Source organism: Coregonus clupeaformis, chromosome 33, assembly GCF_020615455.1.
Source record: "Coregonus clupeaformis isolate EN_2021a chromosome 33, ASM2061545v1, whole genome shotgun sequence".
Classification (NCBI taxonomy): Eukaryota; Metazoa; Chordata; class Actinopteri; order Salmoniformes; family Salmonidae; genus Coregonus; species Coregonus clupeaformis.
The window spans coordinates 26,795,154-26,822,906 of record NC_059224.1 but is presented as its reverse complement, the minus strand read 5'-3'; the positions used below and the strand labels follow the sequence as shown (position 1 = coordinate 26,822,906).

The 27,753-nt window shown below is 43.2% G+C and overlaps 1 protein-coding gene across 1 annotated transcript in view; it reads left to right on the top strand.

The window, feature by feature from the left end:
• The window catches only part of LOC121548926 (scavenger receptor class A member 5), a 54,780-nt gene extending 27,794 nt beyond the window's left edge, over positions 1–26,986 (top strand). Inside the window, exons 4-9 of the mRNA XM_041860599.2 lie at positions 3,173–3,847; positions 6,366–6,446; positions 7,109–7,216; positions 15,796–15,861; positions 21,426–21,614; positions 25,314–26,986. Of these exons, the coding sequence (XP_041716533.1) occupies positions 3,173–3,847; positions 6,366–6,446; positions 7,109–7,216; positions 15,796–15,861; positions 21,426–21,614; positions 25,314–25,447 (1,253 nt within the window). The 3' untranslated portion in view covers positions 25,448–26,986. The remainder of the gene's footprint in view (positions 1–3,172; positions 3,848–6,365; positions 6,447–7,108; positions 7,217–15,795; positions 15,862–21,425; positions 21,615–25,313) is intronic.
• Positions 26,987–27,753: the final 767 nt, after the last annotated feature.

The window sequence follows — 27,753 nt, the reverse complement described above, 5'->3', positions numbered from 1 at the left end:
AGCCTGGCCTGTACGAAAGGGTGAAACAAAAACGGGTGAGAAACATTGACCACCTTGCCTGGCGAGGGTTTAATCTCTTCGCCGCCCGGATGTACTCCAGATTGTGGTGGTCAGTCAAAATGAGAAAAGGGTGGTTAGCCCCCTCAAGCCAATGTCTCCATGCTTTCAGGGCTTTGACCACAGCCAACAGCTCCCGGTCCCCCACATCATAGTTGCGCTCCGCCGGACTGAGCTTCTTAGAAAATAACGCACAGGGGCGGAGCTTGGGTGGTGTGCCCGAGCGCTGGGAAAGTACAGCACCTATCCCAGCCTCCAACGCGTCCACCTCAACCGTGAAAGCCAAGGAGGGATCTGGATGAGCCAGCACTGGAGCCGAGGTAAACAGGTTCTTCAGATGATTGAACGCCCTGTCCGCCTCAGCTGACCACCGCAGACGCACCGGTCCCCCCTTCAGCAATGAGGTAATGGGAGCCGCTACCTGACCAAAGCCCCGGATAAACCTCCGGTATTAATTGGCAAATCCCCAAAACTGCTGCACCTCCTTCACCGTGGTTGGAGTCGGCCAATTACGCACGGCCGAAATGCGGTCACTCTCCATCTTCACCCCAGACGCGGACATGTGGTACCCTAGGAAGGAGATGGACTCCTGAAAGAACAGGCATTTCTCCGCCTTGGCATACAGGTCATGCTTCAACAGTCGTCCAAGTACTTTACGCACCAGGGACACATGCTCGGCCCGTGTAGCGGAGTATATGAGAATGTCATCAATATAAACCACTACACCCTGTCCGTGCAGATCCCTGAAAATCTCATCAACAAAGGCTTGGAAGACTGATGGAGCATTCATCAACCCGTATGGCATGACGAGGTACTCATAGTGTCCTGAGGTGGTGCTGAAAGCCATCTTCCACTCATCTCCCTCCCGAATACGCACCAGATTGTACGCGCTCCTGAGATCCAATTTCGTGAAGAAGCGCGCCCCGTGCAGTGATTCCGTCATACATGCTATCAGAGGTAAGGGATAGCTGTACTTGACAGTGATCTGATTAAGCCCACGGTAATCAATGCACGGGCGTAACCCACCATCCTTCTTCTTCACGAAAAAGAAACTTGAGGAAACAGGTGAAGTGGAGGGCCAAATGTATCCCTGTCTCAGAGATTCGGAGACATATGTTTCCATAGCTGCCTTCTCCGCCTGTGACAGAGGATACACGTGACTCCGGGGAAGTGCAGCGCCTACCTGGAGGTTTATCGCACATCCCCCGGACGATGGGGTGGTAATTTAGTCGCCCTCTTTTTACTGAAGGCGAGAGCCAAATCGGCTTACTCGGAAGGTATGTGCACTGTGGAGACCTGGTTTGGACTCTCCACCGTAGTACCCCCAAGGAAACCCATACACACCTCCATGAGCACTGACTGGACCATCCCTTGAGAGCCCTCTGCTGCCAGGAAATAGTGGGATCATGAGTGGTTAACCAGGGAAGTCCCAACACCACAGGATACGCAGGAGAATCAATCAGATAGAGACTAATCCTCTCCTCATGATCCTCCTGCATCCTCATTAAGAGGGGTGCGGTAACCTCCCTGATTAGACCTGACCCTAGCGGGCGACTATCTAATGCGTGGACAGGGAAGGGCACATCAACACGAACAGTAGGAATCCCTAAACTATGAGAATATTGACGATCAATAAAATTCCCAGCTGCGCCTGAATCTACTAGCGCCTTATGCTGGGAATGAGGAGAAAACACAAGTGTGTCCTCTGCGGCCACAGTTGGTGCAGGGGACGGCCCCTCTCCTGGTCTCCCTAAGTGCAGCACCTCCGAGCTCCATGGGGGTAGAGTCGGAGGTGCTGGGGGATGGAATGAATGATCCCTGATCAGAACGTCCGCGGGTCTCCAACAGGTTATCCAGCCTGATGGACATCTCCACCAGTTGGTCCAGGTTGAGATTAGTTTCCCTGCCGGCCAGTTCCCGCCGAACGTCCTCCCTTAGGCAGCACTGATAGTGGTCGATCAGGGCCCTCTCATTCCATCCGGCGCTGGCTGCCAAAGTCCTGAACTCCAGTGCAAAATCCTGGGCGCTCTGCTGTCTTAGGTGGAACAGACGCTCGCCGCCGCTCTCCTCTCCGGTGGATGATTGAACACCGCCCGGAAGCGGCGGGTGAAATCCTCGTAGCGGACCAATGTAGCGTTAATTCCTCCCCACTCAGCGTTGGCCCACTCGTGCGCCTTCCCCGACAGACAGGAGATGAGGGCGGACACGCTCTCGTATCCCGAGGGCGCTGGGTGAATGGTTGCCAGGTAGAGCTCTACCTGGAGAAGGAAACCCTGACACCCGGCTGGTGTACCGTCATATGCCCTCGGGAGCGAGAGCCGAATCCCACTGGGCCCAGGTGGAGAAGAGGTGGACTGTGGTATGGGTGGTAGAGTGGTTGGAGGAGGTGTAGGAAGGCCACCTCTCTCCCAACGGTCCATAGTATTCATCACCCTCTCCATGGCGGTGCCGAGAGCCTGGATGATACTCTCCCGTCGTTGAAGTCGTTCCTCCATCGATTCGGACTGACTGGCTGTACCTGCTGACTCCATAAATGGTGCGTGGTTCTGTCACGAGTGTCAGTTGAATGCGGTGGATCGAAGTCAGGCGCAGGGCACAGAACTCTCAGAAATGTACTTTACTGAAGTAAGTAAAGAATACAACACAGAATACATCCACACAGGGAGGAACTAACCCGCTCACCAACGACACACAAAACGAAAAACAACCACGCACAAAACACATTGGGAGCCACTGGGTTAAATAGGGAAGGCGTGATTACAATAATGGGCAACAGGTGTGTGACTATAGACAACAGGTGCAACATAGAAACATAGAACATAGATCGGCAGCAGCTAGTATTCCGGTGACGACAAACGCAGAAGCCTGCCTGAGCAAGGAGGAGGGGCAGCCTCCGTGACACAGTTTTAATGGTAATACTGTAGTATACAACTCCAAGTGTCATTAATCATCATTCCAGTGACAGTTAAGTGATTCATGTTAAGTGATAAATGTTCAGGAGCCATATACTGTAGTAAGCATTCTTCATCTTTAGCGTTTTCTATCTGCTATGGAGATGTAAGCATTGTAAAATCTAACATCCCCTCTCTCTCCTCTCTCCATGTGTCCTCCTCAGTGTCCAGGTCCCAGATGTCCTCAGAGAAGCAGGAGGCACTGATGGAGAACATGACCCATATGGGGGACCACTCCCGGGAGCTCCAGCAGTCCCTGGGCGACATCTCCTCTCAGGCAGACCTCCTGGAGAAAATCTGGAAGCTGGAGAGCCTGTTCCAGAACCACAATGAGTCCTTACAGCAGCTGGGCCGGGCATTGCACGGCCTGGAGAGGGACATCAGGGATCTGCAGGGCCACTCCCAGTCGACAGACAGCACAGTGGAGCAGCTGGGGGACCGTGTCTCTGCCCTGAACCGATCGTCCCAGAGGAACATGAGTGGGCTGAGCAACCAGCTGGCCCAGGCCTCTGTCTCGCTGCACGACCACGACCTACTGCTGAGGAGCGCAGCGGATCAGGTGGACCAGCTCAAGGAGAGGCTCGAGGAGGTGGGATGGACGGTGGGCGCGGTCAACCACACATTCACAAGTGACATCAGCATCCATCACCTGAAGATCCAGGACCTGCAGGTGCAGATCAGCAACGTGAGCCAGGACACACGGTACATGAGGGAGACACAGGTGCAGATGGAGGAGACGCTGAAGAACGAGGTGGAGATCCTCAGCACCATCACAGAGGACCTGAGGCTCAAGGACTGGGAGCACTCCAATATCCTCAAGAACATCACCTTCCTAGAAGGTAATAACGGCCCCATCACTAATCACTGGCTAGAATTAAGTTTATGTCATGACTAACCCCCTAGAGTTGATTGACGCACCGGTGTGTCAATCTAAGTTACATAGCAAAAAAATCCCCATCAAAATCTGTCAGTTTAAGCTAGAGATATGTGTTACTGTATATCTCGCACTTTCGCGGTGAAAGGTGGCAGAGCTAGAGCGATGTTTGTCAGACCATGACACATCCCGGAAATCTGTCTTCTCTCAAAAACGTCTGTGGAATCCGAACGGTTTGACCTAGAAACTATTATGACCACTCTATGGAAAGGGAAGACTCTCACAAATGTTATCCGTTTTGCTCTACAACCCCACAGTAACCGGTACTGGTTTTAAAAAACGAATGTAAGTCTGAAGGTTGTTTTGTGCCTACCCAAAAAAAGGGGTTAAATATGTGTAAAAATATATATATTTCCTGAGTGTTCCTGAGTATGTTTTGACTGTCCTTTTTGCCATTAATGAATTTGCTATTCAATGCTTTTCTATGGTATTTAGTGGTAAAGGCCAAATTCAATATTTGATCAAATAATTTTTGTATACTGTATATATTTTTGGGACCTAAAGGGGTCCTAAAATTCCAAATAAAATAGCTAAATGATCCATAGTATGACCATTTAAAAACAATTCCTTATGTCATCTTAGCACCCCCCAGTGCTAAGATGCCTAGATAAACAGTGGTATATCTAGGCTGGAAACCATTGTGGGTTAAATTTAGAAGCCTCCAAAACCAAGGAACTCAGCCCTGTCATTAGTTCCACCTCACATCACATTTGTTTGTCATTAAGCGTGGGTTTAGCCAGGAAAGCTGCACACCTCGCCATAGTACTTGGTGTTTCTGGCCTGATGCCTCCTCTCCCTCCCTCCCTCCCTCCCTCCCTCCCTCCATCCCTCCATCCCAATGCCTTTTGCTTATGTTTCATGCCTACCTTCCAATTTGGCAGCGGTGTACAAATGAGAAGGGAAAAAAACATATTACAAAAACACACATTTTAGCAAAGTTGAGAGGCGGATTAAGAAACTGTGATGTGTTGGTCTGAGGAGAGTGTTAGCATGGAAACATTTATAATCATCACACAGCCACTTGATTAACAGTAATGACCTCAGGAGTGACCTGTTTGCTGTTTTAGTGAAATGTCTTCTGGCTGGGAGGAGCAGTGTGTCCATTGACTTAATTCTCATGGAAATGTGATTTTCATTATATGAACATTGATCTAGCGCTATTTTCGTTATTCACCAGTGGTGAAACAAAACAAGGAAAATGTTATGTTCTTTTAGATAATTTGATAAATGGACATCCTGGTGTAAAACAATATCAGTCACCTTAAAAAGCCCCCCAAAAAGTTTTGGGGCCGCACTCTTCCTTAGAAAGCTAATGTTTTTAAATAATCTATCTATCAGCTTGATACCAAACGTGTCAAAACGGATTGACATGCAAATAGCCCATTACTAACATATGGTTTCTGTTCAGCCAACTCAGATTTGCTGATCCATTATACAGCACCACATATTGTTGCTTCACAGACAGCTCTTAATGTAAAATTTACACGGGTTGACCCTCATGTAGGATGTTTGTTTTTGTTGAACATTCTCAATTTCATTAATAGAAGACTCTAAATAAGAAGTGAGGAGTGATACCATTGATCCCACTAAAACAAACCAGTCACCACCCAATTCAATTCAGTGGTTTCTCCTTCAGGCCCCCCAGGGTGATATGACTTCTAAGTCAACCTGACTTCTCACTAGCCACTATTTCACTCTGATAGATGAAGATTTTCCCAGTAAAGTTTCAGGCCAGGCCAGGGGATGTGGAGTGGCTCAAAGCATGGCCAGGACAGTATCTTAGGCTCTACAGATGTAGGATCTTAATTTGATCATCCTGTTGCAAGAGAACTTTCCTGCAATGCAGGACATTTTAAACTTGTAGTGTATTTGAGGTTTAATTTCCACTTTGAAATGTCAGACTTGATTTTCCCTTACGAAAAATATGTCAACTCCTACAAAAATGTCAATTAATTGTAATCCACATAATAATTCACATTTCCTGTTGCTGCAGGATTATCTTCCTGCTGTAGCAAACTGGCTCAAATTAAGATCCGACATCTGTAAGGATCAGATCACACCATTATGTGAAAGGCTACTTTGGAACATGTCAGTTGGACAAAACAAGACTAATGTCTAACTATTCCATTGTGGTGTACCTTGTGTAACATGTGCTTTCCATCGTGGCCAAGCTAATTCTACAAACAAGTCTGAAGTCAGTCAACTGGATCCAAGTACAACAAACCATTGAACGATGTCCCTTAACCATGTTTCAGACTCAGATTAGAGGGTGTTGTGAAACAAGAATGACATACCAAAAGTAAACCAGTTATTTATGGGATTACACAACTTCAATAATCATATTGTCTTCATATTACAGTATATTCATCAGTTTATGTTATCTCAGGATCAACTCAATGTTTTAATTATGTTGTTTTCAACAGGGCCTCCAGGACCAAAGGGTGAGAAGGGCGATGTGGGGCCACTTGGGGCTCCTGGTGTGGCAGGCCTCACAGGGATGAGAGGTTCGTACACTGTACGGTACTGTCATTTGTCCTATTATAGCTTTCAACATACATTACTTTCTTCAACCATTTTTCAACCATTTCTTCGAAACTTATCTTACTGTAATTGTGAAATATGTAAACCCTCATAGACCCTCAAAGACATATTTCCAAGAAGAATGCTGAAAGCAAGCCTCCCTTCAGGAACATGGGACATGGTTATTTGTTATAGCCGTCCAAAACACTCTTCCCACCACATTCAGAATCTCAGTCATTCCACTATCCTACTTATTAACGGGTCGGGTACTCCAGTACATTACCTTGTGAGTAATGCAGTGACAATATCTTCAAATCACTAATTTATCAGGGGTTACCTAGTGAACAGGACCACCTGTGGTTCCAAACCCATAAATCCACTCTGTCTGCTAACAACCTAATAACAGCCCCCCAACTGGGCTCAAAGCAACCTGGCAAAGGGAGTAAGGGCATTCCCTTAGATAGTATTTTAATGACATAATGAAATGATGAATTGGAAAATGTTATTAAGGCATGCAATCGACCCATCGTTCTTAAATATCCCGATAAGATAGGTTTGTTTTCATTCTTTGAAATGCATGCTAGATATCCTGTTTGAAAAGAATTGGGAAAATAAATCCAATGCTTTGTCTATGTCCTCCCGGCAGGTTTTACAGGAGAAAAAGGCATCCAGGGACCAAGGGGACTAAAGGGCCCTAGCGGCGCCGATGGCCTACAGGGGGAGAAAGGGGATATGGGACCCGAAGGGCCCAAAGGTATGTCTGATATTATTACTGTCTGACAGCTGTAGAGTCATTAGTTAAACTATCATCTGTACCTAGCTGCCTCTTTGAACCTTACAGCGGTGCTCTCACCGATTACATCTATCTCCCGCATCCTACTGTGCCACTGTGCTCTCTCTTAGGCTCAGGCTCCAGAGAAGGTAATCCAAGGCAGATGGATGGAGGCTCAGGGTCAATTCCGTCTGATTTGTTGTGTCTCATTGACAACTATATCTGCAGGCCCTCTGCCTCCCCATCCTAACCCAAAGCAGACCTTCCTAATCAGCTGAACTGCTGATTTGCTGAGCCAACCTTGCAGATAGAAATACATGACCAAAAGTATGTGGACATCTGCTCGTCAAACATCTCATTTCAAAATCATGGGCAAAAATATGGAGTTGGTCCCCCCCTTTGCTGCTATAACAGCCTCCACTCTTCTGCATAGGCTTTCCACTCGCTGTTGGAACATTGCTGCGGGGACTTGTTGTCCTTCAGCCACAAGAGCATTAGTGAGGTTGGGCACTGATGTTGGGTGATTAGGCCTGGCTTGCAGTCAGTGTTCCAATTCATCACAAAGGTGTTCGATGGGGTTGAGGTCAGGGTTCTGTGAAGGCCAGTCAAGTTCTTCCACACCGATCTCGACAAACGATTTCTGTATGGACCTCGCTTTGTGCACGGGGGGCATTGTCATGCTGAAACAGGAAAGGGCCTTCCTCAAACTGTTGCCACAAAGTTGGAAGCACAGAATCATCTAGAATGTCATTGTATGCTGTATCGTTAAGATTTCCCTTCACTGGAACTAAGGGGTCTAGGCCGAACCATGAAAAACAGTCCCAGACCATTATTCCTCCTCCACCAAACTTTACAGTTGGCACTATGCATTCGGGCAGGTAGCGTTCTCCTGGCATCCGCCAAACCCAGATTAGTCCGTCGGACTGCCAGATGGTGAAGCGTGATTCATCACGCCAGAGAACATGTTTCCACTGCTCCAGAGTCCAATGGCAGCGAGCTTTACACCACTCCAGCCAATGCTTAGCATTGCGCATGGTGATCTTAGGCTTGTGTGCGGCTGCTCAGACATGGAAACCCATTTCATGAAGCTCCCGACGAACAGATCTCATGTTGACGTTGCTTTCAGAGGCAGTTTGGAACTCGGTAGTGAGGGTTGCTACCGAGGACGATTTTTACGCAATACGCGCTTCAGCACTCTGCGGTCCCGTTTTGTGAGCTTGTGTGGCCTACCACTTCGTGGCTGAGCTGTTGTTGCTCCTAGACGTTTCCACTTCACAATAACAGCACTTACAGTTGACCGGGGCAGCTCTAGCAGGGCAGAAATTTAACGAACTGACTTGTTGGAAAGGTGGCATCCTATGACGGTTCCACGTTGAAAGTCACTGAGATCTTCAGTAAGGCCATTCTACTGCCAAAGTTTGACTATGGAGATTGCATGGCTGTGTGCTCGATTTTATAAACCTGTCAACAACGGGTGTGGCTGAAATAGCCGAATCCACTAATTTGAAGGGGTGTCCACATACATTTGTATATATAGTGTATGTATCCATCTTACCATACTAATAGAGGAAAGCCAATTGGTCCAACCTTAGCCCTGAGAACTGGCTGTAGACACCTATGGTGCCTAGACACCATAGGTGTCTACAGCCATGTCTCAAAGCCTGTCCATACTTGTTTCTAGAAAACCTTGTGTTGAAAAGCAGCACTTGTTTTGAGAGATACTCCTCTCACACATATGATTTGAGATGCAGCGCCTTATCGTATTGGTCATAGATTTGACTCCACAATGGGCCTATTCTATTTCTCCATGCTAACCAAACAGCTGTTGTGGATCAGTTTAGTTTGCTGAACTGTCCGGTGCTAGAGGCTCAAACCCCTGTGAGCCAATAACATTAAGATGGGATGTGGATGCCCTGTGCTGTATATCTGCCCTGGTCTCACAGGTCCAGCTCTGTTAGACTGACTGAGACTACAACACGCATTAAACAGGGTTAGATAAATACGAATTCAAACAACAAAGGTGTTTCGCCTTTCAGTGATGCTTGCAAAATCACCCTTGTGGAAAAGGCAGAGGTGTTGTATGGCTTTTTAAAGGAGGCCTATGAATAGACAGGCGGTTTCATTATGTCCGTTTTTCTGTGAGGTAGAGTGGTGTTTGGCAATAGGTGTTTGAACCAGAGTGAGTGTCTAAAATTTCCCAACCTACGATGAGGATGTGGTCAGCTCAGAGCACTATCCGACACTTGGTGGTTCTGTTTGGGCGCCACTGCAATTGGCCCCGTCCTGTGATTTTGAATATGAAAATACAGGAATTAAACGTGGGATAATGGTCACTTTATAATCATTGTGTTATGTTACTTTATTACAGTAACAGCTCATAACCACACCTTGGGGTTTAGACTTGTAATTACAGAGAGATGTTCCCACAGAACTGAGTGGTAGGACTTTGAATATTCCATCAAAGGCATATCTTTAGTTTGTTATTTTTATGAATATTCTACAAAATAGTACAATAATGTTCCTTTTTGCCTTATTGTGTGGTGTTTTCTATTATCATGGACATACTTCTGGTATTACAAATTAAAATACAACAAATCTGAAGATTTTATTGAGTGGAAATAAAGATTGAAATGGAATGATTACTTCATTTTCCACAGCCTCTCTCAAGTCCAGACAGTAAATTGCATTTATGGTGCTGGCACACTTGTAGCAATCAAGAATTTCAGATGAAACAGCAAGACTCCAGAATGTCCCTGCATCCACACTCAGACCCTCATCAGATCAACATCAAATGCCCTCTTTCAGGACACAAATGTCTTCAAGGAGGATCTACTTTCAGTCACATTTACAGTACCAGACAAACGTTTGGACACACCTACTCATTCAAGGGTTTTTCTTTATTTTTACTATTGTAGAATAATAGTGAATACATCAAAACTATGAAATAACACATATGTAATCATGTAGTAACCAAAAAAAGTGTTAAACAAATCAAAATATATGTTATATTTGAGATTCTTCAAAGTAGCCACCCTTTGCCTTGATAACAGCTTTGCACACTCTTGGCATTCTCTCAACCAGCTTCATGAGGTAGTCACCTGGAATGCCTTGTTAAAAGTTAATTTGTAGAATTTATTTCCTTCTTTATGTGTTTGAGCCAATCAGTTGTGTTGTGACAAGATAAGGTTGGTATACAGAAGATAGCCCTATTTGGTAAAAGAACAAGTCCATATTATGGCAAGAACAGCTCAAATAAGCAAAGGGAAATGACAGTCCATCATTACTTTAAGACAGTAAATTCAGAAAATTTCAAGAACTTTGAAAGTTTCTTAAAGTGCAGTCGCAAAATCCATCAAGCGCTATGATGAAACTAGCTCTCATGACGACCACCACAGGAAAGGAAGACCCAGAGTTACCTCTGTTGCAGAGGATACGTTCATTAGAGTTAACTGCACCTCAGATTGCAGCCCAAAAAATGCTTCACAGAGTTCAAGTAACAGACACATCTCAACATCAACTGTTTAGAGGAGACTGCGTGAATCAGGCCTTCATGGTCGAATTGCTGCAAAGAAACCACTAATAAAGGACACTAATAATAAGAAGAGACTTGCATGGGCCAAGAAACACGACCAATGGACATTAGACCAGTGGAAATCTGTCCTTTGGTCTGATCAGTCCAAATTTGAGATTTTTGGTTCCAACCGCCATGTCTTTGTGAGACGCAGAGTAGGTGAACGGATGATCTCCGCATGTTTGGTTCCCACCGTGAAGCATGGAGGAGGAGGTGTGATGGTGTGGGGGTGCTTTGCTGGTGACACTGTCTGTGATTTATTTAGAATTCAAGGCACACTTAACCAGCATGGCTACCACAGCATTCTGCAGCGATACACCATCCCATCTGGTTTGGGCTTAGTGGGACTATCAGTTGTTTTTCAACAGGACAATGACCCAACACACCTCCAGGCTGTGTAAGGGCTATTTGACCAAGAAGGAGAGTGGTGGAGTGCTGCATCAGATGATCTGGCCTCCACAATCCCCCGACCTCAACCTAATTGAGATGGTTTGGGATGAGCTGGACCGCAGAGTGAAGGAAAAGCAGCCAACAAGTGCTCAGCATATGTGGGAACTCCTTCAAGACTGTTGGAAAAGCATTCCAGGTGAAGCTGGTTGAGAGAATGCAAAGAGTGTGCAAAGCTGTCATCAAGGCAAAAGGTGGCCACTTTGAAGAATCTCAAATATAAAATATATATGTTGATTTGTTTAACACTTTTTCGGTTACTACATGATTCCATATGTGTTATTTCATAGTTTTGATGTCTTCACTATTATTCTACAATGTATAAAATAGTCAAAACAAAGAATAACCCCTGAGTAGGTGTGTCCAAACGTTTGACTGACACTGTATAAGACTGTTAACTGACTTCAAATAGTGAGGCCTTTCCATGTCTATAAAGCATATGACATCATCGGACAAGCCAGAAAGATGCCATAACATTTATCTCCGCTCACTCTTAAAGAGGAGATGCAGGATGACTGTGCTTTCAGCCTCTCAATCCCAATGATCTTTTAAATTAAATCCTTTAATCGTTAAATTGATGTTGTCTTTTGCCCTGACCCCTTTTGTCTTGTAAAAGTGGAATACAATCCACAGACAGCTGAGTTGCCTCAGATGAAGAGAGCGGAGCAACAAAGAAAACAATAGCCCACAACAATGGACGTCAGATCACAGAGAATCAAGGACATATGTGTTCATGTTGACTTTTGGGGAAACATACACCCTAAAAATATTTGCTATTTGTACTGTTTTTCTAGTCCACTGCATTGGCTAGGAAAAACAAAGCCGAAGAGATTATAGTTCACAAGGGGGTTGTCCTATAATTTGAAAGTCTAATGACAAGGTGATTACATTTAGTTTGTGGGGCTTCAATTCAGGTTAACAAGATTATAAGGTATCCAAAGGGAAATTGAGCTGAGGGATAATGTCTAATATCAGACCTGAGGTTGGTTCATCTGGCTTTCTTCTCGGGGTGAGGGGGGCTATTTTTGAGCTACTTTATGTTCCCCCAACCATGAGCAAAAATACCCTCTCATCCATGTCTCCCAAGTATTCCAGTAAGGCAATTTGGAAACCTCAAACCATAGGTCTAATCCCTGCCCACCCACATAAAGTAAACAATGACAAAGTCAACTATGACAGAGGGAGAGGGCACCTCTCAGAGGAGAAGTAGCTTGTTGGAAGGTTCTCTAGGTACAGTTGAAGTCGGAAGTTTACATACACCTTAACCAAATACATTTAAACTCCGTTTTTCACAATTCCTGACATTTCATCCTAGTAAATATTCCCTGTCTTAGGTCAGGTAGGATCACCATTTTATTTTAAGAATGTGAAATGTCAGAATAATAGTAGAGAGAATGATTTATTTCAGCTTTTATTTATTTAATCACATTCCCAGTGGGTCAGAAGTTTACATACACTCAATTAGTATTTGGTAGCATTGCCTTTAAATTGTTTAACTTGGGTCAAACGTTTCGGGTAGCCTTCCACAAGCTTCCCACAATAAGTTGGGTGAATTTTGGCCCATTCCTCCTGACAGAGCTGGTATAACTGAGTCAGGTTTGTAGGCCTCCTTGCTCGCAAACGCTTTTTCAGTGCTACCCACACATTTTCTATAGGATTGAAGTCAGGGCTTTGTGATGGCCACTCCAATACCTTGACTTTGTTGTCCTTAAGCCATTTTGCCACAACTTTGGAAGTATGCTTGGGGTCATTGTCCATTTGGAAGACCCATTTGCGACCAAGCTTTAACTTCCTGACTGATATCTTGAGATGTTGCTTCAATATATCCACATAATTTTCCTTCCTCATGAGGCCATGTATTTTGTGAAGTGCACCAGCCCCTCCTGCAGCAAAGCACCCCCACAGCATGATGCTGCCACCCCTGTGCTTCACGGTTGGGATGGTGTTCTTCGGCTTGCAAGCACTCCCTTTTCCTCCAAACATAACGATGGTCAATATGGCCAAACAGTTCTATTTTTGTTTAATCAGACCAGAGGATATTTCTCCAAAAAGTACAATCTTTGTCCCCATGTGCTGTTGCAAACCGTCGTCTGGCTTTTTTATGGCGGTTTTGGAGCAGTGGCTTCTTCCTTGCTGAGCAGCCTTTCAGGTTATGTCGATGTAGGACTCGTTTTACTGTGGATATAGATACTTTTGTACCTGTTTCCTCCAGCTTCTTCACAAGGTCCTTTGCTGTTGTTCTGCGATTGATTTGCACTTTTCGCACCAAAGTACGTTCATCTCTAAGAGACAGAACGCGTCTCCTTCCTGAGCGGTATGACGGCTGCGTGGTCCCATGGTGTTTATACTTGTGTACTATTGTTTGTACAGATGAACGTGGTACCTTCAGGCATTTGGAAATTGCTCCCAAGGATGAACCAGACTTGTGGAGGTCTACAATTTTTTTTCTGAGGTCTTGGCTGATTTCTTTTGATTTTCCCATGATGTCAAGCAAAGAGGCACTGAGTTTGAAGGTAGGCCTTGAAATACATCCACAGGTACACCTCCACTTGACTCAAATGATGTCAATTAGCCTATCAGAAGCTTCTAAAGCCATGACATCATTTTCTGGAATTTTCCAAGCTGTTTAAAGGCACAGTCAACTTAGTGTATGTAAACTTCTGACCCACTGGAATTGTGATACAGTGAATTATAAGTGAAATAATCTGTCTGTAAACAATTGTTGGAAACATGACTTGTGTCATGTAGATGTCCTAACCGACCTACCAAAACTATAGTTTGTTAACAAGAAATGTGTGGAGTGGTTGAAAAACGAGTTTTAATGACTCCAACCTAAATGTATGTAAACTTCTGACTTCAACTGTACATTCACTACCGGTCATACGTTTTAGAACACCTACTCATTCCATTTTTTATTTAATTTTTTACTATTTTCTACATTGTAGAATAATAGTGAAGACATCAAAACTATGAAATAACACATATGGAATAATGTAGTAACCAAAAAAGTGTTAAACAAATCAACATATATATTTTATATTTGAGATTCTTCAAATAGCCACCCTTTGCCTTTATGGCAGCTTTGCACATTGTTGGCATTCTCTCAACCAGCTTAACCTGGAATGCTTTTACAAAAGTCTTGAAGGAGTTCCCACATATGCTGAGCACTTGTTGGCTGCTTTTTCTTCACTCTGCCGTCCGACTCAGCCCAAACCATCTCAATTGGGTTGAGGTCGTGGGATTGTGGAGGCCAGGTCATCTGATGCAGCACTCCATCACTCTCCTTCTTGGTAAAATAGCCCTTACATAGCCTGGAGGTGTGTTGGGCCATTGTCCTGTTGAAAAACAAATGATAGTCCCACTAAGCCCAAACCAGATGGGATGGCGGATCGCTGCAGAATGCTGTGGTAGCCATGCTGGTTAAGTGTGCCTTGAATTCTAAATAAATCACAGACAGTGTCACCAGCAAAGCACCCCCACACCATAACACCTCCTCTTCCATGCTTTATGGTGGGAACCACACATGCGGAGATCATCCGTTCACCCACACCGCGTCTCACAAAGACACTGCGGTTTGAACCAAAAATCTCCAATTTGGACTCCAGACCAAAGGACACATTTCCACCGGTCTAATGTCCATTGTTCGTGTTTCTTGGCCCAAGCAAGTCTCTTCTTCTTATTGGTGTCCTTTAGTACTGGTTTCTTTGCAGCAATACGACCATGAAGGCCTGATTCACACAGTCTCCTCTGAACAGTTGATGTTGAGATGTGTCTGTTACTTAAACTCTGTGAAGCATTTATTTGGGCTTCAATTTCTGAGGCTGGTAACTCTAATGAACTTATCCTCTGCAGCAGAGGTAACTCTGACGTCCATTGATGGTTTTTCGAGTTCTTGAAATGTTCCGTGTTGACTGACCTTCATGTCTTAAAGCAATGATGGACTGACGTTTCTCTTTGCTTATTTGAGCTGTTCTTGCCGTAATATGGACTTGGTATTTTACCAAATAGGGCTATCTTCTGTATACCCCGCCCCCCTACCTTGTCACAACACAACTGATTGGCTCAAATTAAGAAGGAAATCAATTCCACAAATTAACTTTTAACAAGGTACACCTGTTAATTGAAATGCATTCCAGGTGACTATCTCATGAAGCTGGTTGAGAGAATGCCAAGAGTGTGCAAAGCTGTCATCAAGGCAAAGGGTGGCTATTTGAAGAATCTGAAATATAAAATATATTTTGATTTGTTTAACACTTTTTTGGTTACTACATGATTCCATATGTGTTATTTCATAGTTTTGATGTCTTCAATATTACAATGTAGAAAATTGTAAAAATAAAGAAAAACCCTTGAATGAGTAGGTGTTCTAAAACTTTTGACCGGTAGTGTACATGTAATACTGTTCTTGTTCAAGTGGATCATCAGTTTCACTTATGTATAGTTTAATTTTGTACTTACATGATGTTATATATTAATCTGTGCTACTTCTTGTTATGCCACTGAGCGTAACACAATGTTTTGTTGTCTGTCTGTCATTTCCAAGGTGACAGAGGAGACAGAGGACTGAAGGGCGAGAAGGGAGACCGAGGTGACCATGGTGAAAAAACAGGTGAGACCAGTGAGCGCAGTGAAGAGTTATGGGATTGCTGATTCCTTCTTATCCTCCAAATGATCTTCGTCCATGATGTTGTCAATCGTTATCTGCATACATATCTCTAACACTGCTGCATCGTAAAATGAGTTATTGTAATAGGTTGTAATAAAACCCAGGTAGGCTATAGGAGGGGTTGAAGGAGTGCAGAGGGTCTTTTGAGGCCTGTTCCCTCTCTGTTTGGCTTTGGAATGTCGTTTGCTCCATCACAACACATTCCAAAACTCAGCACCAGAGCTGAAGTCACATGCTGGTCTCAGTCTAGTGAGTTCATTACTCATTTACATCAGTAGCTGGAGGCTCTCATCTGGCAGACCCCACCTGTAAACAGGGATGCCAGTGGATCAAACAGAAAAATAAAGTATTTTTATGGGCCGAGTCACAACAGGCATAAATCTCTGCTCTACTTCTACATGGAAAGGTCACCTCATATGTTGAAGTAGGTATTAGCATGACGTTTTACAGGTTTCTTCCTGTATCCAAACCACTCAATATGGCTTACCTCACCAAATAATAAGTATCAAAACATTTATTCACAATGTTTGAAGCATGGGCAAACTGGTTAGTAGGCCTGGCTGTACGGAGTGGGCCTGTCGTATCGTTGTACAGTATATGCCCGCACACCACCACTGACAGGTAATTTCAATAAAACCACAATGTATTTTCAAGCAGGGAAAGAAAACAAACCCACAAACCTCAATGTCTTCCCTCACACAGGAAATATTATTCTTTCTGTATGACATCATTAAACCCATTTTGGTGTGATGAGAGCTGGAACGGTGTTCTTCTTAAAGTGACAGCTACAAACATCTGAAATATATTTCTCTCTGTTAGCTACAAGGAGGAAAAGATCAGCACTCTACATTCAAAGCCATGTGATTTAAGAGATTTGAGGGCAATTTCTTTTTTTCTTCTGGTACTTGGTCTGGAATTGTTTCCATATTTGTCAAGCGCTCATGCTAGTGGTTGATGGAAAGCAGTGGTGTCACACAAAGTATAGGTCCTCGTAGTGAGAGGAAGGTCTGTCACAGCTCAGACACCGTGGGGCTTTTTGAGTTGGGGATCGCTCTCCCCCAGTCCCCTTGTTCATTGATCTTATTTACGCCGCTTTACTTTTAGAATGTCACAACTGACAACCATGCTTCTCCTAGAAGGCTGAGAGCTGGGGCTTACCTCAGGCTGAGGGTTAGGGCTGAGAGCTGGGGCTGAGAGTTGGGGGTGCAGTTGGACCTAAAGCCCCATATACTGTAACTAGCGTGACAAGCAGTAAAATGTCAGGTACTTTAAAGCTTACTTGGTAATTGTTGCCATAGCGTTGCCTTTCACCCTCACACCCACACACCTCTCAGGATGGGGGTACCAAACTTTGATATGATATCCCAAGAGTCCAACAGAAACTGAAGTAAGCTTGGATTTGAAAGATTATTTTTACAGGACAGACACAAGCTCCATTCTCCACATTTGAAGTGTCAACCTGGTGCTAAGTTATTGACTGCGACTTTACTCATATACACATGCATGAGCAGTCACATTTACATATGAACAGCCTGAAGTTGTGAACATATACACACTCACACGTGCACTCAGACCTGCACACACACACACACACACGCACCAAAATGCACAGCATTGTCTTAGACCATTAGTCCAGAAATGTTGTTGCAAAGGGCCGAACATCAGTTCCCTGCCAGATGTTGTAAGCTGTTGCGCTAAGATTAAGATTCACTCCCTTCCTCTCCCCTAAGAGTAGAGAGGAAGGTAGAACATTTGGTTGACTGCCAGTTTTATAGGTCAGTATAGCCATTTTAGTTATTTAATCGGTTATTGTTTATACCCTGATTATGTGCTCATACATGCCAAATTCAAGTCAGATATCATTTTTTCCCAGTATATTTTAATAATGAAAAGACCTAGTTAAAATTGTAGTTTAGATGACGTAAAGTATAGCAAAGTGGGCCAGTGCTCCAATCGCCAAATGCACATTTGGAAACATGCCTGCTTTTATAAGGTATTGACAGCACTGATTTGAGTGTTTTCTCCCACAAGACTAAACAGCTCTGTTTCTAGAACAACTACTTTTTCATTTCATTTAGCAGACGCTCTTATCCAGAGCGACTTACAGTTAGTGAATGCATACATGTTGTTATTATTTTTTTAAATTATTTTATACTGGCCCCCCATGGGAAACGAACCCACATCCCTGCCGGCCAAACCCTCCCCTACTTTGGACGACGCTGGCCCAATTGTGCGCCGATCTCCCGGTCACGGCCGGCTGCGACAGAGCCTGGACTCGAACCAGGATCTCTAGTGGCACAGCTAGCACTGCGATGCAGTGCCTTAGACCACTGCGCCACTTTGGATTCTCAGTTGTGAAACTACAGAGAGATGTCATGAGTGTGGCGGTAGAAATGGGAAGTACTGGTTTTCATTACGCCGTCATGTGATCAATTAGCTGGACTTTAATAGGCCCTGTATTATACTGTGCATGAGTCTCTCTCAGGAGAAGTCTGCTAAGAGGTTTTCTGTTGGATGTGTGATTAACTTTTTTAAGTTTCTGGCTGAATTTCTAAAATGATTTGACCAAACCAAGCCTCATGCTGGCCTCAAGGGAGGTCTATACCTGGCTGCAACATATTTTTCATTAGGTATTTTGTTCCAGGATTACAGGACTAGGCATAATTTGCAGGGGAGCTGTAATATGACATCCTGGCTAGAACTACCATTTCCCCTCCTTCCTATTCTTCCTAAATCTTCCCAAACATGATGGTGGATGGGAGGCCCCTCGGATCAGCCTCCCACTGTGTGTGCTGTGGGAAAGAGACGCCTGCTGTCTAGTGTGGCACACACACACACACACACACACACACGAGGATAATGACATTACCCAACCAGAACCCTCTTTAAACAAGGCAGAACATAGTCTAGCACCAACAAACACAGCGGAGTTGACCTGAGAGGGAGGAGATGGCCTCAGCACAGTTACGATAGCACATAGACTGGTCCCTGTGATGGCCATATCTGGGAGGTGAGGTCTTGCATATGAAACTCCATTAGGGACCGTGAGCAGAGACACATACTGTCCAGGGTAGAACACAGATTGTGTTTGACTAACCAAAGAACTGACAACACACATTTAGTCAGTGAAAGCCCGAGAGATGTAGTAGTGTTTGTATTCAGACGTACAGATATCAAGCAGAGATAAATTATAGAGTAAATGCTTGTACAAGTAGGCAAACTCAACATGTGAGATTGTTTGTTATATTGCCCTTGTTCTGCAGTAGGCTACAGCTAGACAGTTTATCTTGACAAACGGTAATAATTTCACTTTATGATATGGCTAATATCCTGTCCCTGCATCTCTATTTCTTGTGACAACATTCTCTGACCTTATTCCACAGAAGGATAGGGGAGACTCTCCTCTACTACATCACTTAGTCATAAATGTCTCTATGTAACAGTGTAACATAGTCCTCTAAAGTGCACTCAATTCTATTTCTCGTTTCCTATTTCCCTAAAAGCAGTATTTCATGAATCACTTACAGCTGTACGATTGTTAAGTTTTAGTGATACTACAGTAAGTATGTGTATCTCTGATTTAGCTCTGTAGGCTAAATCAATCTGACCTCATAGTGCCAGTCAAGTAGACCTATGCATCATTGTGCTGAAATAGGCATTTATAAGACCTTGGGCTTCTCCATGTCGGTACTGCTACCTACTGCACACAGATCCTCATCCACTGTGCCCTGTTAGTTACTCTGCTAATACCACCCTGGCTCTGGTCTAGCCCTATCAGAGATAACCTGGGTCTGCTTCTCACTGGACAGATTGAAATTTCCTGAGCCATTACCAGAGTAATCCCTAATGACAAAATGAAAGTTCTGCCTACATGTCTGTAGCAGACACATGGTTTCAGTCTGCCAGATTGGCTGCATGTCTCAGGCTAAGAGTAGAGCGTAGCTCAGGGTCCAGCATCTGCAACACATTAACGACATGTTCCTGTGCTCTTTTCGAGTCTATCCTCCAGATTCATGTTCAGCCATTGGGGCCCCAGGTTATTCATCTCCTATAAAGGTAAATAAAGGCTAGTTGATAGTTGAGTCAGAGTTAATCTTCCAATGTGAGGTGCATTTACACATGAACAACCTAAAGTTGTGAACATATACACACTCACACGTGCAGACCTGCACACACAAACACCCCAAAATGCACAGCATTGTCTTAGTCCATTTGTCCAGAAATGTTGTTGCAAAGGGCCGAACAGATCAGATCAGCCTCCCACTTTGTGTGCTGTGGGAAAGAGACGCCTGCTGTCTTGTGTGGCGCCCGCACACACACACACACACACACACACACACACACACACACACACACACACACACACACACACACACACACACACACACACACCAGGATAAAGACATTACCCAACCAGAACCCTCTTTAAACAAGGCAGAACATAGTCTAGCACCAACAAACACAGCGGAGGTGACCTGAGATGGAGGAGATGGCCTCAGCACAGTTACGATAGCACATAGACTGGTCCCTGTGATGGCCATATCTGGGAGGTGAGGTCTTGCATATGAAACTCCATTAGGGACCGTGAGCAGAGACACATACAGTCCAGGGTAGAACACAGATTGTGTTTGACTAACCAAAGAACTGACAACACACATTTAGTCAATGAAAGTTTATCTTGACAAACTGTAATAATGCCACTTTATGATATGGCTAATATCCTGTCCCTGCATCTCTATTTCTTGTGACAACATTCTCTGACCTTATTCCTGACCTTGTTCCTGTGCTCTTCTCGAGTCTATCCTCCAGATTCATGTTCAGCCAATAGAGCATCAGGTCATTCATCTCCTAAAAAGGTCAATAAAGCCTAGTTGAGTCAGAGGTAATCTTCCAATGAGAGGTACTAATCGTTTTCAACACCTTCTACTGCCCCGACATGACCACAAGGCAATTTTCACTCCAACCTCTTTATAATTTAAGTTATGGAGGTCACCAAGCTTGGAGGCGATAATCACCCCTAATAGGAAACCCCTTTGATCAAACAAGCTTCATTGAAAGCATTTCCTAAAGTTGTGTTCAAGTGTTTTGTTTTATTTCTCCGCTTATGGAAAAATAATTTACATTAAATAAAGTTAGAAAGATGTTTGGCTTGTTGCTCCATATCTGATGGATTTATTTGTCTAAATGAAATGTACAAACAGTGCTTTGAACAAACTAATCAAAAAAGGATGACTTCACTAATCCAAGACATGCTGGTAAACCAAGCTGTTTGGGAAATCAACAGCAAATCAACTTGCCAGTGTCCTCTGAATATTACTGTAATTAAATTTACTTTACAGCAATGCACTCTTTGATCCCACTTTTGGGTTAATATACTGAGTTAAGCCACCTCAACCTTATCTGTGATCTGTGGTCTAGGAAACCCTCAGGGTTTTTGGCCCATGACCAGCTTCCCCTGTCTAACCACCATACATGTCTCTCTCTCCTGCTGTGTGTTTGTGATTCAGTGGATGAGACACTGGTGAGGCTGGTGAATGGATCAGGCCCTCACGAGGGGCGAGTGGAGGTGTTCCACGAGAGGCGCTGGGGAACAGTGTGTGATGATGTCTGGGACAAGAAGGATGGCGACGTGGTCTGCAGGATGCTTGGCTACAGAGGAGCCTTCGAGATTCATAAAACAGGCCGGTTTGGACAAGGTAAGCCTTTTGGCCGTTTTAATCTCTATCGAGTTGTGAACTAACTACAGTGCAGACTGTGATAAACTTGTGGAGGGTGATTATGATTTTTACCATTTGTTTTTGTAATTGTACTTTTTTATGGTGGGTATTAGAGCACACAGCATTCGAATACTACTGAGATCCATATACGTTTATAGGGAAAATCATAGGAGCCAGATGCCATCAAAAATGTGCCAGTGGTAATATCCATCTGTTTCCTCTCTTATGACCTATTTTCAACAACCATCATTATATCATGCATAAACACACATCTCTGTTTGGTCCAATCAAAATATTATGGTGTATTAATATTATTTAGTTCAAATTAATCTGGAAAATTCCAAGAACCATTCTTTAAAATGAACAATAATTCACATGTACTTTTGAGGATTAATTAAACAGTTGTAAATGTGTCTTTCATAGACCCCATTTGTGAAGCTAAATTTAGTTTCTTTATTCTTGACCTCATCCTGACCCATATTTGTATCTATAATTATGTTAGAGACGACATTGTGCATGGTCAATCCAATAAATAATTCTCAAAATTAGTGTTGAGATGCTGGGTAAACCAGTTTAGGAGGCATGTCTAGTTAAAAATAAACCCAACAGTGATGTATTAGGCCCAGCTCCAAACATCTGTGGTGAATGTATACTATGCTATACTGGTCCTGGCCAAGTTTCCTTTTCAAGTGTGCTTCATGTTCATGCTGCACTCAAGATGTTTCAGTTATTCAATGTTATGTAGTTGGTGGTGCTCAAACTTGGAGTCTTCTCTCATGGTGCTAAATGTGGTAGAATGACCTTAAAACAGAAACTCTGATCATACAGAGTGTTTTCGCCAACATTCTGAGGGAAAATATTGCTCACACTCAAAGTTCAGAATGTTTCTGTGAACAAACGGATAGAGTAGATAGACTAGGTCCTGGTCCATTCTCAACAATACTGTTGGTCATAAAGTATATAGAAAACAGTATGTAACAATATGTACAAACACATCCTGTTCTTAAACGTGAAAGGAAGGGCCTCCTTTGAGCATTAGCGATACTACTTCTTTGGAGGTAAGACACACAGATACATAAAATAGCTGAAATTGAGACATTATTTCCTAACTACACACATAATTCTCATTATAGATGCATATTTATATGATATATCAGACAAACCCTGGCATTAAAAGATTTGATGGTCTAGTCTGCTGGCTCCAGCCAAAGCAGAAGATATTTGGCCTCTTATGATCTTTCATCAAGTCTGTCTATGAATCCCGTCACCAGTACACAGCCCCTGGTAGGCCTATGGGGAGGAGGCCCACATGCACATCTGTAAACTCTCATCGTAGAGTGAAAGAATTTAACGTCTGATTCAGGTTTATAAAAAGCATATTGTGCTTTTTGTGCTCGTTATGTTGACAGCATTCAAATATAACCCAAACGAAGACCAGGAATTAAAACGTGAAATCTGATTCAAATGTGGGATAAGACAGACATGCTTATGCTAATGTTAACTTTGTGGGAACCTTTTGTGGGGAGAGTGACATCCTTATGACATTGCATTTAAAAACGAATATTATGTGGATTGGTTTGATATAATATATACACTCAGTATAAAAAACATTAAGAACACCTTCCTAATATTGAGTTGCACTCCCCCCTTTTGCCCTCAGAACAGCCTCAGTTCGTCGGGGCATGGACTCTACAAGGTGTCAAAAGCGTTTCACAGGGTTGCTGGCCCATGTTGACTCAAATGATTCCCACAGTTATGTAAAGTTGGCTGGATGTCCTTTGGGTGGTGGACCATTCTTGATACACATGGGAAACTGTTGTGCGAGAAAACCCCAGCAGCGTTGCAGTTCTTGACACAAAACGATGTGCTTGGCACCTACTACCATACCCTGTTCAAAGGCACTTACATTTTTTGTCTTGGCCATTCACCCTCAGAATGGCACACATACACAATCCATGTCTCAAGGCTTAAAAATCCTTCTTTAACCTGTCTCCTCCCCTTCATCTACACTGATTGAAGTGGATTTAACAAGTGACATCAATAAGGGATCATAGCTTTCACCTGGATAGTCCCGTGTAGCTCAGTTGGTAGAGCATGGCGCTTGCAACGCCAGGGTTGTGGGTTTGATTCCCACGGGCAACCAGTATGAAAATGTATGCACTCACTAACTGTAAGTCGCCCTGGATAAGAGCGTCTGCTAAAAAATGTAAAAAATATATCAAATGGATTCACCTGGTCAGTCTATGTCATGGAAAGAGCAGGTGTTCTTAATGTTTTGTATACTCAGTGTACAGTATCTGTGTGATTTTCCTGCATGTATATTATCCCTTGTTGTTATAAATCAAACCAAGTTGGAGTTATGTTAGGCATATATCTAAGGTCCTATGTCTTTCTCAAACCTGCTTATTTGGCAAGTAGGTAAATTAGATCCCAAATAGAGCACAGTGGTAGAACAATAGAGGGAGTGGAATACCATCTGGACTTCAAGCACCTAAAAGCATTTTCTTTTGGGTGTAGATCATCTTTAATATTGTAGATAGATTGTAGCTTCCATCAATGTAATTGTCTGCATCATTTCCAATCCCCAATATATTTGTTTACATAAATATATTTATATATATTTGTAAAATATATTTTCCTTAATTATTTTCCCCTAACCCTACCACCCCTCCCCTAATTGGAGTAAACTAATGGGCAACAACACTTAGGCTTCTACTTCCAGCTTATACATACTATATACATTTTACAATAGTTATCTTTTGTTTGTTTTTAATCCCATCCTTCAGCTACCCTTACCCCCTCCCATCTATCTCTGGAGGGTGGTGTCTCATGTGTTTGTCGGCCTCTCAGCTCTGTCTTCAATGTAATTGATACCACAATAAACCCAATTTCAGACGGAGACTCCATGCCAGAGGTCCCCTCTGGTGGCGCTTGGCTACCCTGCCTGGTGCCTGTGGACAGGGGAGAGAAGAGGCTTGCTCCAGTCTCCAGAACATCTGTGTTTGTGGAGCCATGACATGCTCTCATCCCTCTGCCAGATATCTGCCTCACATTAATGCTTCCAAGGGCTCTCAAAGGAGAGTGGTGTGATGAATAAGAGGAGCCTGAGTATGACCAGACCAGACTGCTATCACACTCTATTTCATTCAGATAAAGGCTGTGATTTGAGAATAAAAACAATAGAACAGCAGAGCCTGATACTTGGCTGCCCCTATATTCCCTCCCTTATCATCTCATCTGAAAACCATACTTTTCTGTAAGTCCTGAATACTGGAGTCGATCTGGCTGAGAGGACAGATGTGCACTGTTAGGTTAATCTTGACTAAAGTGTTTCTGAACTCTCTTTCTCTCGCTCTCGCTCTCTCTCTCTTTTTCTTTCTTTCTTTCTTTCTTTCTTTCTTTCTTTCTTTCTTTCTTTCTTTCTTTCTTTCTTTCTTTCTTTCTTTCTTTCTTTCTTTCTTTCTTTCTTTCTTTCTTTCTATCTATCTATCTATCTATCTATCTATCTATCTATCTATCTATCTATCTATCTATCTATCTATCTATCTATCTATCTATCTATCTATCTATCTATCTATCTATCTATCTATCTATCTATCTATCTATCTATCTATCTATCTATCTATCTATCTATCTATCTATCTATCTATCTATCTATCTATCCATCTATCTCTACAGGTACTGGGCTCATTTGGATGGATGATGTGGCCTGTGTTGGGAATGAGGACACCATTCACCAGTGCAAGTTCTCAGGCTGGGGTAAGACAAACTGTGGGCACGTGGAGGATGCGGGGGTGACATGCAACACCTAACACCCACCATTTTAACCCCCACCGAGTTCAGTTAGAAACTGCTGAGATGAATTGCAGTTGACAGGCAGCGTGAGGTAGAGCAGAAGGGCTGTGTCCTGCTGTCCTTTACCCACCGACCGCTGTGGGCAGCTGATTTGACAGTTATGTGCAAACATGCTTTGATTCAGACCCCTTAGGGCCTCTTTGATGGCTATTGTCCATGTAAAGTAGGTTTATCAATAGCTGATACTTCTTAGCTGAACTAGATTCAGTGCCAAAAATGGACCAACTTAAATAATGGTCAGTCACAGATGTTTGTCAAATGTTTTGATAGATAAAGTGATTACAAAGAACAGAAAGGGGAACAAATGCCATTTTAAATGGATGTATGACTTGGCCCTAGAACGATTTATTGGTTTGTGTCTGACAATTTTACTATTTCTGCCTGTGGAGCCAAGCATTGGTTTTTATCATCATGAATGAGAGCCTCTCTCTCTCTCTCTCTCTCTCTCTCTCTCTCTCTCTCTCTCTCTCACTCTCGTTTTTTGCTTCTCCCTTCAACTGGCTTTATTTTAATTTTTTTACGTTAGAGCGTAGCCAAAAATGCCACCCTCTTCATCGATAATTGCAGGGGCGGTTTAAAGATTGACGCTTGGTTTATGTATGGAAACCATGACTCTAACGATGAGTAAGACTAATTACAGCCTAAGAGGGCTAGTTACAGTTTGGGGAAAATAAAGTGAAATGGTCAAACATGGACAATGAATTGAGGTTTCTCACAGGAAATGAAACAGGGAAATATGTATTATTGTGTGAAATAAACAAAACCAACCCCTGATGTAAGATACTTTCACATGTAAATCACGTGTTGACATGATATGATGTCTGTAAGAAAAATATTTCTGTAGATGATCCCTTGCCAAATATTGATTTGTGATAAGCAATACAATGTGCTGAGGTCCTGAGGACTAGGTTTGATCCACTCTCAGACACATGAATCTGGACTATCTCAGTATTTCAGCTGGAGCATTGTAGCAGCTCCCCTCAGAAATGGTCCTCAACTTTATCCACTGAGGTTCATGCTCAGACAAGTGCTATAGAGGTGTTGCAATGCACTCGTTTTCTAAGCCAACAGCCAAGGATAACACCTTACAATCTCTATATATATTCACTCAGATTGATCATGCTTCCATCTTGGGAAAGGTCCTTCAACAGAAAAGAAAGGAGAAAAAATATTTTCTACTAAAAATATTTTCATACTAAACATTTATTCTGGTTTTGTAGAAATAGATATTCCTACAGTATGTGATCATCGCTATTATAATCCTGTCTCAAATATTCAACCAGGGTGCAGTTAGTCTGTGAACATAACAGAGGTTTTTCTTGCATGGATCTTCAACTGTGCTGGAAATGAATCACTGTCATGCAATGCTGTTTCACATACATTTAAGGGAGCAGACTGCACACATTTGCTTTGTATAATAGGGACCACAAACCCAGGTTCCCACTTTTGTAATTGTTCATATACCGTGGAAATAATAAAATATACATTTGTTTATACATGTGGACTTGATTATTTTCTGATTAAGATGAAAATGGTTCAGGTAGTTCAGTAGAAAGCTAAGTAATCCTAGCCCATACTCTAGATACATCAAGAGAACAGGTGACGAGGGACAGAGGTTGGGTATGGCATCTCTGGATTGACAACTGAGAAGCAATTACCTTAAAAGTGGTTCCACATGAAGGACGAATATAGAAATAATTGCTGGAGAATCACCTGATCACCTCAGCATATGGTGAGCCTAGGGAGAACAAAGACCCTGAATCACGGCTGAGGGAAAGACGCTTCTAATCAACATGTTTGAACTTTTATTGGAGGAAACATTTATTTGGAAGGTAATAGAACATATTTAATTTTGTCATGTGAAATGTTTGGGTTAATCCGCTTCATACACTCCCATTGTGAAAAGTCCTTAGCATCTGGAACTGTCTCAAATTATTTTCTACCCTCAGTTTTATGTCAAACGCAGAAAAACAAGGTATGACAGAGGACAATATTTATGAAGCTATAATTCAGGGGAATTTACAGATGGACACAGGAACCGTTGGACTCCATTATCCTCTATAGTTCCCAGAGGGCCTCTCTCTGGCATCAACATCCATGACTGTCACATTGAGTCAGCCCTGTAGGAGGGTTTGAAATAACAATCAGTGCAACCATTTATAGAGATTTTGTGCAAGGGGTAGTGGGCTCAATAACTATACCTCTTCAGTCCATTTATAGAAAGAAACGACATTGTTCAGAGCAGTTTAGGGTCACGTCACAG